Source organism: Nomascus leucogenys, chromosome X (genome assembly GCF_006542625.1).
Source record: "Nomascus leucogenys isolate Asia chromosome X, Asia_NLE_v1, whole genome shotgun sequence".
Classification (NCBI taxonomy): Eukaryota; Metazoa; Chordata; class Mammalia; order Primates; family Hylobatidae; genus Nomascus; species Nomascus leucogenys.
In genome coordinates this window covers 18,195,294-18,210,152 of record NC_044406.1, presented here as the reverse complement: position 1 = coordinate 18,210,152, position 14,859 = coordinate 18,195,294, and the positions used below count along the sequence as shown (strand labels likewise).

Sequence of the window (14,859 nt, the reverse complement as noted above, 5' to 3'; positions counted from 1 at the left end):
AATGTCTAATATTCCCAGTTAAATAAAGAAATAAGTATTGCTTGTTTTTTTAAAAAAAGTTAGGGACTACTTGAATTTTCTTTCTGTATCATCTTCTTGCCTCTGCTCCTAAGCCTGATCTGCATCTTGTAAGGTGAGAAGTTGATGTTGATCCAGTCGTATCTTTATAGGGATGATACAGATCTCCATGTTGTTGCAGCTTTGGGCTCAATTGAGAGTATTCTGCCTCTGATCACTTGAGGTCAGAAGTTCAAGACCAGCCTGGCCAACATGGTGAAACTCGGTCTTTACTAAAAATACAAAAATTAGCTGGATGTGATGGTGGGTTCCTGTAATCCCAGCTGCTAGGCAGACTGAGACAGGAGAATCGCTTGAACCCAAGAGGCAGAGGTTATGACAGAGCAAGACTCCTCCCTACGCCCCACCAAAAAAAAGAAAATACTTCATCTGTAGATAGCCATCTTGCCCATAACACTCTACTAAATTGGTCATTCATCTGATAGATATTTTTAAGTGTCCAAACAACTGGTTGATATTGACACCCTCTGATCCAGTGGTAATAAGATGTTTAGCAGGGTGTGGGCAAACATAAAGGCACCAACTGTCATGCAAGTAATTACACTGTACATCAGGAAGCAACGTTGTCTCTTTGGGACACAAAGGTGGTCATTCTCATTTTTGTCCAGTATCTATTACTTGTTGTGGTCTTTATAGTGTTCATCCCTTTCCTGCAGGTCAAGAGCTTCTTGCCCTTGTTCTCATGTTCTTGTTATTTTCTTATTTGTGTTATCAGTGATTCTTGGGAGATAATACTGCAAGTATATGATATTGCAAATATGCAGTTAAAGATTGACATAGAACATGGTAATAGACCTGTTACATTTCTTGAAATTTCCTTGTTAGCTTTGAGCTGAAAATACCATCAGAATATTTATGAGTATATGTCAAAGCCCTTTTCTGAGCATCAGCATATTTTGTAAGTATGAGAAAGCCACTGTGGTGTGAGACATCAACATGGTTTCACTATGTAATTTTAGGGCAAATTATGAAATATTTAAAGCATATAACAAATACCTATGTGCCCACCACCCTTGCTTTATTAAATCCTCATATTTTGCCATATTTGCTTTATGTATTTTTTTCTTCTTTACAGTTCTCTCTAATGAAGTTGGTGCACTTGATGGTTTGTTAGCATGGGTATTTTCTTTTATTGTGGTAATCAGATATATTTTTTAAAGAAACAGAATCTTATAGCTACAGCTGAAGCTCCCCTTGATAGTCTGCCATACTCTCAGAATACTTGCTGTGTCTTCCCAGTTGTTCTGAGACAGACCAGCCTTTTGTGAAGAGAGCCAAATACTGGGAAGGCACAGTCTCTGCACGAAGGGAACATACTCACGGGGCAGCTGTTCCTCAGACTTGCCTTTTGTGTGGGGTGGGGTGGGGTCAGGGGAGAGATATGCATGTTGGGGAGCAATGTGCTATTCTAGGATTCTGTGTCTATTCAAAGCTTTCTTGATCAGTAGATTTGGTGAAAGTGTTTGTTTTTAGTGATTTTTAAAAATCTCCTGCCAGTGGTAATTTTGCAAAATGGTTTTCTATGAACTAGCGCAGGGGGCACAGCTGTGATCCCGCAGCCACGTCTGGGTCTAAAGGAAGCCTTTCCTCCGGAAAGAAATAGAGCAGGATTGAGGGCAGGCTGAGGAGTGATGTCTGTTTTCCCTGCCCTGCTTCCACCCTAAGCCAAGGGGGCTCTGCCCAACCTCACTCAGCTCTTCAAATGCAGAGAGAAGTACCAGGACCAGCATTCTGGGCAGGTCAGGGTGGTGCCCAGCTTTCCCTGGTGTCCGTGGCACCAGCCGGCTCTGTGTGCCAATACTGTTGGTGACAGGAGAGAGGGAAATCTGGCAAGATAGGGGGAAAACAGCTGAGGTGGAGAACAAGAATGCCCTCTTGGGAACAGATCCATTCATCTGATTGGATAGGTGAGATGAGACACGCGTGGCTCACCCACTCCATAGGGTGCATCTGGCACATTCCGACCACCTGCCCCATTGATGGTGATCCCAGAAAACATCTCACCACCTGAGATGAACATTAAAATACCCACGCACTAGCTTTGTGTATTTCTGACCTCCTAGGACAAAATATCAGCACATTTCAATTTAAAAGAGTCTGTCTTCTTTCAGTTTAAGCATTTATGGTGTTCTTTTAAATTGAAATTGCATGCAGTGAAGTGCAGAGGTCTTAGAAGTACAGTTCAATGAATATTTTGGTCTATGTACACCTGTGTAACCATCACCCAGATCTTGTTATAGGACATTTTCATCCTCCCAGGAGACTCCCCGGTACGCCTCCCCAAAGGTAACTGCTGTTCTGAGATCTCTCACCAATGATTAGTTTTGCCTATTGTTGGGTTTCACATAATTGGAATCACACAGTACATAATCTTTTATGTCTGGCTTCTGTCATTCAACATTATGACTGAATTTCATCTGTGTTGTTATGTATAGTTCTTTTTAAAATAGTATTTGCTATTTAATAATGAGAGTAGATAATCAATTTGTATGCTACTCTCTAATTCACTCTTTGATCCTGAAGACACCTCTCGGATGGTGTGTTTGTTGTTAGACCTCTTTTACAGATGACAAAAGGGCTGCATAGAGACTTTAAGTAGTGCCCCCAAGGTCACACTTCTGATAAATGATGACGTCACTACTAGTTCTGGTTTTCTGATGCACAGCATCATTCTCCATTCATCGTGAAGCCTGTGCCTTAAACTGTGTTATGAATGGTGAAAGAAGTAACAGATGAAAGGAGGGAGGGGCCCCCAAACTGATCATATTTTGGTATTTTACTGTGTAGTATTTTGGTTACAGACCGACCAGTTAATTTAAAGGAGTTAACACTGAACCCAGCCAACTCGCCAGTACCTGTAAAGTATGAAATGGATGGTGAGGGAGAAGAGAAAAGAGGTAGCCAACTTGGCTTAGCAGCCAGCCAGATCCAGGCAACGCAGCTTATCAGAAAGCAGACCATCCTAGCATAGCTCGCAGTTGCATGCACATCTTCTGTTTGCCCGGTGAGGCTGCTGTTTGCAGGCCGCTGAATGTGTCGTGAATTTTTGCCAGAGTGGCATTATTGGGGCTTTTTGGTCTCTGAATGTGGGTGAGCCATCCCAGGCTCTGTTTGGTACAATGCTTTTGGGAAGGAAATGGTGTAAGTTCTCTTGCTTTTCTCGAGTGGTCCTTGTGACACAGCTGAAGTGTCCTTGCAGCATTGATATCTTATTGATGGCCTCAGTTTTATTGTACATGCTGAGTTTCCATTGTTAAGAGATCAGATTTGAGATAAAGAGAAGCTGGGTTTCCTTTGCTTTCTGAAGAGGTTTGCTGATACCCTGTCTATTCTATATTGTCTTTAAGCGAGCAAAATCATTGCTGATTTATATATGTGGGCAGTTATGTATGCATCTCCATAAGCCCTCATGGCCTGTAATTCTGGTCCAGGGTGTGGCCTCTACTACTGAGATTATAGGACCCAGGTTCTTAACAAATGGTTAAAAACATGGGCCTGATGGTCCGAAAGTTGCAATTAAAGACGGGGGTCTAGGAACCCCCAGTCCCAGGAAATCCAGAGTCCCATGACCTGGATCAGAACCTCGGAGAGCTCCAGGTACAAGGCTGTTGGCAGCTTTACAGAGGCAGGAGTTGCTGTGGTTCCAAGCCAACCCTCTTCTGCAGGAAGGAGCTCTTCTGTGTGGATGGATGATAAGGGACTTCAAAGATTTGGGCCTCAATAGTTTTGGGCTTTATAGGTAAGGTGATCTGTTACATCATTTAATTGTGGAGGGAAGCTAAGTTTTCCACTGGAGCCACAGGCTGAGTGGTTTTGAGTCTCCCTCCTATTGTCATGCCACTGGTTCTTCTTAGGAGGTGAGATGTACTAGGAGAGCTCTGCCTAGAAGGCTCAGAGTTTGGTCTCATGGCCAGCTCTGCCCCTTGCTAGCTTTGTGGCCTTCATCTGGTCTTGCATCTTCTCTGACTGGGTCTCACTATTCTTATGTATAAAAATATGTGTTTGGCAAAATCAGTTTTTTTTTTCCTGACAGTGTTGTTCTTAGGAACAAGTGAAAAAATAGCTGCTAAAGCACTTTAATTTATAAGCCTTTGCCAGTGTACAGTTGTATCATTGCTAGCATCATCACCTATTTTTAGAGCCTGTGGATAGGAATCCATGACATCAGGATTCTGTGAACATGAGGTGTTGTCCAAGCAGTGCACCACCCCCCAACTTATATTTGCATGGTAATTGGTTCTGTGGGGTCAGCATGCATGTCAGATATTTTTAGTCAGAAGCAAGTACACAGGGACTTGTGGTTTGCTGTTCAATTTGAAAAGTGTTTGAATGAAAGCTTGTCCTGTTGTCTTTTGGAAGTAACTGGAGATTTCTTTAGAGACTGACAAGAACAACAGACATTTGAGTGTCCAGTATGCAGAGGCTGAACTGGGAGGGGAGAGATTGGAGGCAGGAGGACATGACTATAATCCAGGCAGTACTCCAGGAAAGAGTGGTTAAGAGATGAGCTCTCGCCTATAATCCCAGCATTTTGGGAGGCCGAGGTGGGTAGATTACTTGAGGTCAGGAGCTTGAGACCAGTCTGGCCAACATAGCGAAACTCTGTCTCTACTAAAAAATACAAAAATTAGCTGGGTAAGGTGGCACATGCCTGGAATCCCAGCTATTCGGGAGGCTGAGACATGACCATTGCCTGAACCCGGAAGTGGAGGTTGCAGTGAACTGAGATCACGCCATTGTACTCCAGCCTGGGCAACAGAGTGAGACTGTCTCAAAAGAAAAAAAAAAAAAAATGAGAGAGATGAGCTCTGAAGCTAGACAGGTTGAGTTCCAATCCTGGCTCCTACTTGTTTGACCTTGAGCAAGTTTGCTTAGCCCCCTGGGTCTTGGTGTGTGTGTGTCTGAGTAGGGCTATAGTGTAGATTAAAAGTTGCAGTCCAGGTGAAGCTCTTAGAGCAGGGTTTGGCACATGGTAAGCACTCAGATGTTAGCTGCTATTCATATGGGAGTCTTCTATTCATTTTATTGTGGTAATATATGTAACATAAAATTTACCATTTTAGTTATTTTAAGTGTACAGTCAGTAGCATTAATTACATTAGAATGTTATGCAACCATCCGTACTATCTATGTCCAAAACATTTTCACTACTCCAAAGAGAACCCTTTAACTATCAAACAATAACTCCCCATTCTGCCTCTCCCAACCTTTCAGGTAACCTCTAATCTACTTTCTATCTCTATGAATTTGCCTATTCTAGATATTTCACGTAAGTGGGCTCATACAATGTTTGTCCCTTTGTGTCTGGTTTATTTCACTTAGCATAATGTTTTCTAGGTTCATCCATGTTGTAGCATGTGTCAGAACTTTATTCCTTTTCGAGGCTGTATAATATTCCATTTTGTGGATATACCACATCTTGTTTATCCATTCATCTCTTAATGGACACTTGGGTTATTTCCTTCTTTTGGCTATTATGTATAAAGTTGCAGTAAACACTGGCATAGAAGTTTGCCTTGGGGGCAAAGCTTTCAATTCTGCTGGGGTCCCTGCTTTCAATGCTTTTGAGTATATACCTAGAAGTGGAATTGCTGGATCATATGGTAATTCTATATTTAACTTTCTAAGGAGCTGCCATACTGTTTTCCACAGGAGCTGCCCTATTTTCCATTCCCATTAGCAATATACAAAGATTCCAGTTTCTCCACATCCTCATCAACACTTGTTTTCTTTTAAAATTCTAGCCATCCTAGTAGGTACGAAAGGGTATTTCATTGTGGTTTTCATTTGCATTTCCCTAATGACTAATGATGTTGAACAGCTTGTCACATGCTCATTAGCCACTTGTATGTTTTCTTTGGAGAAATGTCTATTCAAGTCCTTTGCTTGGCATTTATATTTTTTTCCCTTTATGTTTTTAAGATACTACAGGAGGACGAGAAAGAAACAGAGAGATTGAGAAAGTAGATGCAGCCAGACTGGGCGACTGCTTAGATAGGGGGATAATACTGAGTTTTCTACCCTGGGTAATTGGGTGGATGATGGGGTACCAAAGAAGACAGGCTGGCCTTTCCTGGGAGAAGGGGCAGGTTGGAGAAAAGGTATTGGCTTTGGGTGGGGCTGCACTGAGCCTGGGTGTTATCCAGGTGGGGAGCCTATAGAATTAACTGCGACGGCCATGTGTCCGATTGGTTTCTCTGAAAAAAATGCAAGACATATTTTAGGTTTTGTCTCCTCCCTGCTTCCACCTAAAGAAGCAACTTAAGCAATTCACTCATCATTCAGCTTCTCTATTTGGCAAATGTAAACAATTACTGGGGGAACAATGGAGTCTGGAATTTATGGGCCAGCCTCTCTCCTGGTGCCAGTTTCTCAGCCCTTCAGCACCTGCTCTTGATCAGACCCAGTCCTTCCTAGCCAGCTGCTCCCCATGTGCTGCTCTGAAGCATTGGGGAGTAGGGGTGAGCCTTCTTGAGAACCATGGCTTCTGAGGCTTTCTCCAGGGACCACCCCAGCCTCACAATGCTGGCGCTGCTTCTTTCACCCTTCCCCGGCTGCATGCCATTAGCAGTTAGTGCTAAGTAGACACTTGCTATGTCGTCCTCAACCCACTGACTTTCTCTGAGTTACTCCTTGGCAAAGTTGGGTGTTGTGCTCTGTTGTGTTACTGCATCACGTTGTGTCTAGGTGGGGAATTTGCGCGTGCACAGTCATACCCACACTGCGATGGAAAATGAGGTTTGAGCAACTGTTCTTCCCCCAAAGAAGCAACCGGTGAGGAAATGAGCCCACTTGGTGGCTTGTTGTCTTTACTTTCAGAGCCATAGCAGGCTGGCAGCCATCACCAAGTTAGCATCCTGTCATGTGGCTCAGGCGGGCAATGTTTGCAGATTGTCCCCTGATGCCATCTGCCTGTGAGGCTACAGGAACCCCCAGCAACTGCTGCTCTAGCAGGTGCTGGGGTTGCTGAGGTAGGTGTCCGTGTACATATATTCAAGCACACACAGCTTTGTGTGGTGTGCAGAGGTACCGGTGTTGGGCCAGGGCTGAGCTTCGCCTGGTTAGGCCTCTGGGATGCCAGTTGAAACACTCAACCTAGCAAAGCGCCAGCCCCAGTTGTTGGTTTCCGGTGGGGCCCTGGTGAGGGAGGAAGAGAGGGTGAGGCTGCTGTGAACAGAGCCAGCAACTGGGGAATTGGATATGGTAACTAACACACTCTTAAATGTGCAGGAAGCTGCGGGGAGTGGCATTGCTTTGACAAACTTTTGTTGCTTTCTTTTTGCCTCTGCCCTCTGCTCCGGCCTAATCATGGCCCTCTACCTAATTTAGCATCTCTGTTCCTTCCAGGGGGGAGCCCATCCCCATTTCTTACCTCATGGGCTCTTTTTAAGGAACGCATTCCTCATCTTTGAGCTCTTCCTGCCATTCAGCCATGCTTTGGGTCAGCCCCTAGGCTTTCACTTTTCCCCAAGTTACTGTGATTATGGATTCAGACAAGCCTAGAAAATCCTTACTCCTTTGGGGGGAATTCCTGTATATAGACTTACACTTTGTGAGTCACTATTATCTTGGTCTATTAATGCTTTTTAAAAAATTATGTAAATTATTAAAGCAATTTGAAGTAATTATATTAGCCATCAGATTTTAGAAATCTAGATCTTAATGGAGCTTTGATTAAGAGTCTACCTATAGCAGGGGTCAGCGAACTTTTTCTGTAAAGGGCCAGATATTTTAGACTTTGATCTCTGTTGCAACTACTCAATTCCGCTGGTGTAGCATGAAAGCAGCTGTACAAAATACTTAAATGCGTGAGTATAGTTGTGTTCTAATGAAACTTTCTTTACAGAAGTGAGTGGTGAGCTTTCATTTGCTGACCCCTGATCTAGAGTGATAAGCCATCCTTATTTTTTTTCTTTGTCAAGAGTTGAAAAGCCAGAGGAACTTGATGACTGTAAATGCATTAGAATCATCTTCTTTTGGGTTTAGTATCCTTGTGAGCACAGTTGTAATTTGGGAATATGCTTCTTTAAATCTCTGTTGAGAAGAAGAGAAATCAGAAGGCTTTTTAAGGGGGTGAGTCTGCGTGGCCAAAGCTTGTCACTGTTTAACAAGAACAGGCTGTCACTTAGAGCTGTATGGTGACTTTTATGTTTCACTCATTCTCTTTATAGTCACATGGGATGGCCATAGTTACATAAGGTCACCTCACCATACTGGGGCTTATTCCATTTTATAGGACCAGGTGCTTTTCTAATAAATGTAAGAAAACTACAAAAATATAGAAAATGGTGTTTTTAAAACATGATGTTATGCTAAGTTGGCATTGCTATAGTTCATTTCCAGAAAGATGAAGCTTAAGATAGTCCAAGAGGCATTCTAAAGTTTCAAACTATAATCTTGTTTTCCTTTTATCTGTCCTCACAGGAAATAAAGAAAGAGATGAAGAAAGACCCTCTCGCCAGCAAAGCTCCAGAAAAGCCCCTGCACGAAGTGCCCAGTGGAAACTCTTTGCTGTCTTCTGAAACGATTTTAAGAACCAATAAGAGAGGTATGGAAAAGGAAAAAGAGGTTCCCTCCCTGCACACAAACAAAAGCTGGAAACTTCTGGTGAACTGTGTCAAACTTTATATTGCTGAAAAATTGAATAGAGTTTTGTCCTTTTGAATAGAGTTTGTCCTTTTGTCCTTATGATACACACATACACACTTGGCAAGTGACTATATGTATAGTAACTGTAATAAAGGGAACTAATAAAAATATTTTTTGACAGTGGGAAAGTGGACTACATTTGTAAATGATGATTTTTCTGGGGCTTTAGATTTCACTTTCATATCTATTTTTATGGATGAAAGGTGAGTTTAGAGAATGCTGTGGTGCAGGCCTGAGCAGTATGTCTGACCACCCTCTCCTTTTAATTTAAGGCAAACCTTATCAACTTATTTCCCTCTCCAACTGCTAGGCTCCCTAGCGCAGACCCTGCCTCTCTGAGTTTGTGAGGCAGAATGTGCAAAGATATAGCTAACACATCTGTCTGACCAGGAGACCTTTAACAATCTTGTTTTCTCTCTTTTGAGACCTCAAGGCAGATTTTCAGGTATCAGCTTGTTGGAGTTTTGTTTTTTCTCCCATCCCCTCTTGGTGATAATTGTTTGAAATAATGTGAGAGAGAATAGAAGAATGCAGAGATGACCCCACTCAATTTTATACTCTGGGCACACTAGGGTCCCTCCGTTTTTCCCGACCTTGGACTAGCCAGGGCACATGCTGAGCATGCCTGTAGGTTAGCGCTTGGCTGCCAGCTTTTAGTGGGCTTATTACTTCCTTAAAGAGAAATAGAGAGCTGTTCGAAAGCAGGCACAGGAACTAGATTAGCAAAGGGTTCCATTAACCAGAAAAAAAGAAGGCAAGTTTATATAACCATGGGGAGGAAGAACAGCTAATCTTTCATAAAATTTAGACAGGATAAGAATTTGTCCAATAAACTGCCCATTGATCATAGCTTTGTGCCTCTCTTCCTTCCTGTCTCTTCCTCTAGTGCCTCCAGCTGCCCTGGGTTACATTTCCGTTTTTGAATTATTCAGATCAAATATTGGCTGGAGGCCCACGTTGGTTAGCAGCTATAGGATTTTCTTTCTTTTCTCATTTTGTTAAATTCATCCTACCAAAGCAGGGGATTTCCCATTTTAAGAATTAAGTGCCCTTTGCTGTAAAACTACCGTCTTGCCCAAAAGTGCCTCCTGCATTCTTGCAAATAAGCTCTCAAACTCCTGAGACATGCATTCATTGGATTTGGTGAGCTAGAGTTCAGTGTGTGTTCTTTCAGCACTTCCAAACCAATGAGAAGGAGCCCTCCCATTCCTCCACCTGCCTCTTGGGTCCGCGGGCACGGCAATTGCACGCGTGTTGACCAGCGGCAAGGCCTCTTTGGCCAGCCCTAGTTTTTGTCAGGTCAATAAGAGATTTAAAGTAATTAATTAATTTAACAAGATAAGGAATTAGTTAAGGTAAAGAATTGAGGTAATTATTTGGATGAGTTTAGTAAAATTACCTGAGAACTTTAAATCAATGAAGGAATAGAATTTTTCAGATGATTATCTCTTCACCACTGAAAATCTGACCGCTGAGTTCCCCTATGGAATTTTTCATTCACCAAAAATTGGAATGCAGAGGGATGGCTTACTGCCTTACATTCCATTTTGAAAGCCTTCTGCCTTGGACCTGCAGCCTGGTTATGGCCAACCTTTCACTCTGAGGCATTTTATATATGGAATCTACCGGTGGTTGTGGGACCCGAGTACACGGAGGCATTCTGTAAATATGAAGTCCATAACAAATCATCTTCATTCTGTCCGAGGCTTCACCCTGACCTCCTGGGTCACCTGGGCCTAACATAAATTTCCAGCTGAAGGGAAGCATTGTGTACCAGGCCCAGGGCTGCCTCTGGCCCTCCCCCACCCATCAAGACTACCAGTATTCTGCTACCCCTTATAATAAACAGCAGGGGTAGATTGATTGGCCTTGTCAGGCCACATAAATAGTTCATTGTACTGAGCTCAAAAGCTACATTTTTTTCCCACCCAAAATCAATGAAAAAAACACTTTTTTCCCCCCTTAAAACAAGGATCAGAGGCTAAATCTGTGGGATGATTCTAGTTACTTGTAAACACTTCCGTCCAACTAATTTTTAAAGTTTTATGAGTTATCATAAATGACTGAAGGGGCCTCCTCCCTCTTTGTTTCCATCATCAAGCTTTGTCTCCAGCAACCTTTCGGATGTTTTGGTCTATTACTGTTGTTGTGGCTGTTAGGGAAGGAAGTTGCTTTCAGGATTTATTAACAGCCTGCTTTGATTCGCTAACATGGGATCTTAGAGGATATGAGTTGAGTCCACCTTGTGATTCAGTCTTGGACCCTTGTAAGAATTTAATAGAATGAACACAAGTTCTCTTCCTTCAACTTGATCAAAGATGAGATGACTGTTTTCTTTATATGGACCTTATCATTTGATACATGCTTGAAGTTAGTTTAATAATGAAAGATTGACATTTATTTCTATCATGAGTCTGAAACTGAACCACTTCACTGGGTCCTGAACTTGAGATAGTCCTAGCTGAAGAAGTTTGCCCAATTGTGTCCAGCTGTTTTTGCGTCTTCTGACATGCCTCACTTTGCAGCAACTGCAAACAGGTAGTAGTCCCTCACATTGTGGGATGAGCTCACCCTCCCCAGACACCTGCATAAGGCCAGAAGACATCTTGGGTTTGAAGGAAGCTATTCATAGCCTTGAGAAAAAGCCAGGGCTATGGAAACCTTAGTTTGGGGACTGATTAGTTTCACTTTTCAGCTTTAACGTTTGTAAACGTCTGCAGAGTTGATTTAGGGGGGTGCTGGAATGACTCCATGGGCTTTGTTTTTTTTTTTTTTTTTGAAACAGGGTCTCACTCTGACACCCAGGCTCTCACTCTGACATCAGGCTGGAGTGCAGTGGCGCGATCATGGCTCACTGCAGCCTCGACCTCCCCAGGCTCAGGTGATCCTCCCACCTCAGCCTCCTGAGTAGCTGGGACTACAAGGTACGAGCTACCACACCTGGCTAATTGACTGATTTTTTGTAGAGCTGGGGTTTTGCCATGTTGCCTGGCTAGTCTTGAACGCCTGAGCTCAAGCAAGCCTCCTACCTCAGCCTCCCAGAGCACTGGGATTACAGATATAAGCCACCGTGACTGGCTGGCTTTTGATTTGAGAAGATGATGTGACTGGAATTGAGAGAGAGAAAGTACATCCTCCCAGCTGACTTGGCAGCCACTGGCTATACATTCTGGCATTAGAACCTTAGGGGCACTTGTGTCCGTGCCCACTTCTGGCCATTTCTGTGGTCCTTTCCTGAGTCATAGTGAAAGAGCTTCCTGTTTAAAACAAGCCTTTCCTGAGGAATAAGAAGTCGTTTTTCATTTAAACTTGCAGCATGGATGTTGTATGTTCTGAAGTTATCCCAGACTCCAGTATATTGATGAGTTAAGCCAGAAAATGTGAAAACTTTACTTGGAGCCAAATGTCGTTCTCTTGATGAACCAGACAGAAAAGAGTTGTATGTTTTCTTCGAAGAATGATTTATTCTTTTGTTTCTTCGATCATTAAACCCATAAAAGAGAATGATGGGCCCTCCTAAATTGGAGCATTGATATATAGAGACTTTTTTTTTAAAAAGTACTCAAATGCCGAGATTGTGCCATTGCACTCCAGCCTGGGCAACAAGAGTGAAACTCCATGTCAAAAAACAAACAAACAAACAAAAAAACGCATTCAAATGTTGAGTTTAGAAGAAAAATTGAATAAAACGGAAGTTTGAACAGTTAGCAAATATCCTAAATAGGTTCTTGAAAATGAACAGTGGATTTTTGTCCATTTGAATATAGACTCTTACCTACATGAATTAAAAATGAAATAAAAAATCAAGCTGGACACAGTGGCTCATTCCTGTAATCCCAGCACTCTGGGAGGCTGAGGTGAGAGGATTGCTTGAGCCCAGGAGCTCAAGACCAGCCTGGGCAACATAGCAAGACCCCTTCTCTAAAAAAATAAAACAATTAGCTGGGTGTGGTGGCATGCACCTGTAGTCCTAGCTACTCAAGAGGCTGAGGTGGGAGAATCACTTAAGCCCAGAAGGTCGAGGCTGCAGTGAGCTGTGATAGCGCCACTGCACTCCAGCCTGGGTGCCAGAGTGAGACCCTATCTCAAAACAAAAAACAAAAAAACAACAAAAAAAGAAAAAATTATTTGATCCTTAGAAGGATTTCCCGGCTAACTTTATTCATGTGATCAGTTAAGTATCCGGGCTGTCATCAGTACCCTGCTGGCCCGTGTGAGGACCAGGTTCCATCTCAGGGTTCTCGTTTGCATTGTTAACAGTGCATGCGGAGAAGATGTATCTCTGCCTCTCTCTGAACCTCTCCTGTTGCCTGGAATTTTGGACATTGTTCCTTCCTCACTTTTTGGTAGACACCCATAAACATTCAGTAGTACATGTTTAGTGCATGCCTACTATGCACCTGGCCTTGTGCTTGGTAATGGGGCAGATAGAGACTGGAAAAACACCAGCCAGTCCTGCCTGCAAGTAACTCAGTCTGTTGTATCCCTTGGGGAACGTTGAGAAAGTGCTGCACATTTTTTATATCATTTTGATGGCAAGGTGGGGATGTATCTTATATTTACTTCTGTCATTCTGAATGTGAAGCCACTCCGTGGGTTTCTGGTTGGCTTTATATGTCCTTGTTTCTATTTCCAGTTTATCATGAATTCAGTGTTTGGTAAGTCTCTATTGTATTTTGCACATTTACTATTTTTTGCTATATTATTATGCTCTCCTGATACAAAATGTATTTTATAGTCATCTTTTTAAGTCGCTCTGCTACTTTGGCATCTGCCTTCCCAAAGATAAACTGCTTTTACCATCTTTATTTAAGGTTTTTTATGCATTTGCATTTTACTGCCCCTTCCAGAGATTAATGCTGAAAGATCTGACGGTTTAAAAGATGTTATTTGTAACAGGTCTAGCTCTGATGCTACGAGGTGAGATCGTCTGTCTCATGAGATTCAAGTTAAGATGGGGGAGGGTTGCTCTCAGAATTGATATGTGGGTATGACTGATTGTAGAACATTGCTCTGTGGGTTCATTTCTGGTGTGTTTAATCCTTCAGACAGATTCCACTCAAAAGTTTTCCTTAACAGAGGGATCAACGGCTGCTCTTCCTCTGGTGACACACTGTTGCTTTAAAAGTTAGTGCAGAAGTTCTTCCATATTAACATGGGCCTCGTGTTTGCTACACGGAAGGGCTCTCCATTTTGGTCTGCTACCTGTAGCTGTCAGAAGAATTTTGCTTAATGTTTACCTTTCTTCTCATGGTTTCAGCACTGGTCATTCCAAGCCCTAAACAGATCTAAGTGACTGCCCATCCTTTCCCCCCTTCCCCTGAAAGGGAAACATTTTTTCTAGCTTTTAGTGTGAGGGCCTGGAATGCTCCTCATGGCGCCAAGGCGGTGGCGTGGATCTTGATAGGCCGTGAGCTCTTTGGCAGAAATGAAACTGTAAACAAAGGATGGAAAAAAGTATGTCCTTAATAAAGAAAATGTCAACCTCTTTGGTTTGCCAGTGGTTTGTTGTTTAAGGTAAATGTGAGATCTGGGGGTTTGTTTGTAGAGATGAGACTTTGTTTCTTTCAAATTTTCTATTGGAGAAATAAGTGTGAATTCTCACCAGTTAACTGGGAATCTGAAAATGTTTCATTTGGGGTCAGACTTTTCTTTGAGTTTCAAGATTGCCTGTTTATTTGACTTAAGGAGCTGGTGTTTATGGACAGATAGAATAAGAGTTAACAGAAGACATTACTGTTGTGTAGAAGCTCTTGGCTATCACCTGAGCTGGTCTTTCCCAGGGGAAATGAAAATCTGGCAACCTGGCAGTGAATGGGGATGGATATGATATATAGTCATTCAGTAATATATGCATCTGTGCGAATGTATCTGTATATGCATCTATAGTCTTATTTTCCAGTGGGCCTTCATTCTCAAAAGCTTGGGAGTCAAGAGCCTTTAAAGAAGTCTTTTAAACTAACTGATCCCTGGCTGCATTTCTGGCAAGTTTTATTGGGACACTGCGTTGTTAGCACCAGCAATTGATGTTAGAGTGTGTGTTGCCCTTTTTCATGTTATTTTCTGAACCTATTGAGCCTAGAGTGAGGGGTGCTGAAATGCATGGTAAGAAGTACATAGAAGGTTATAGCC

The 14,859-nt window shown here is 42.6% G+C and overlaps 1 protein-coding gene across 10 annotated transcripts in view; it reads left to right on the top strand.

The window, feature by feature from the left end:
- SH3KBP1 (SH3 domain containing kinase binding protein 1) overlaps nucleotides 1–14,859 on the top strand; it is a 358,209-nt gene that overhangs the window by 134,920 nt on the left and 208,430 nt on the right. For all 10 annotated transcript variants that reach the window (XM_030807593.1, XM_030807591.1, XM_030807587.1 and 7 more), the window contains one exon: nucleotides 8,503–8,626. In XM_030807593.1, the coding sequence (XP_030663453.1) occupies nucleotides 8,503–8,626 (124 nt within the window). The remainder of the gene's footprint in view (nucleotides 1–8,502; nucleotides 8,627–14,859) is intronic.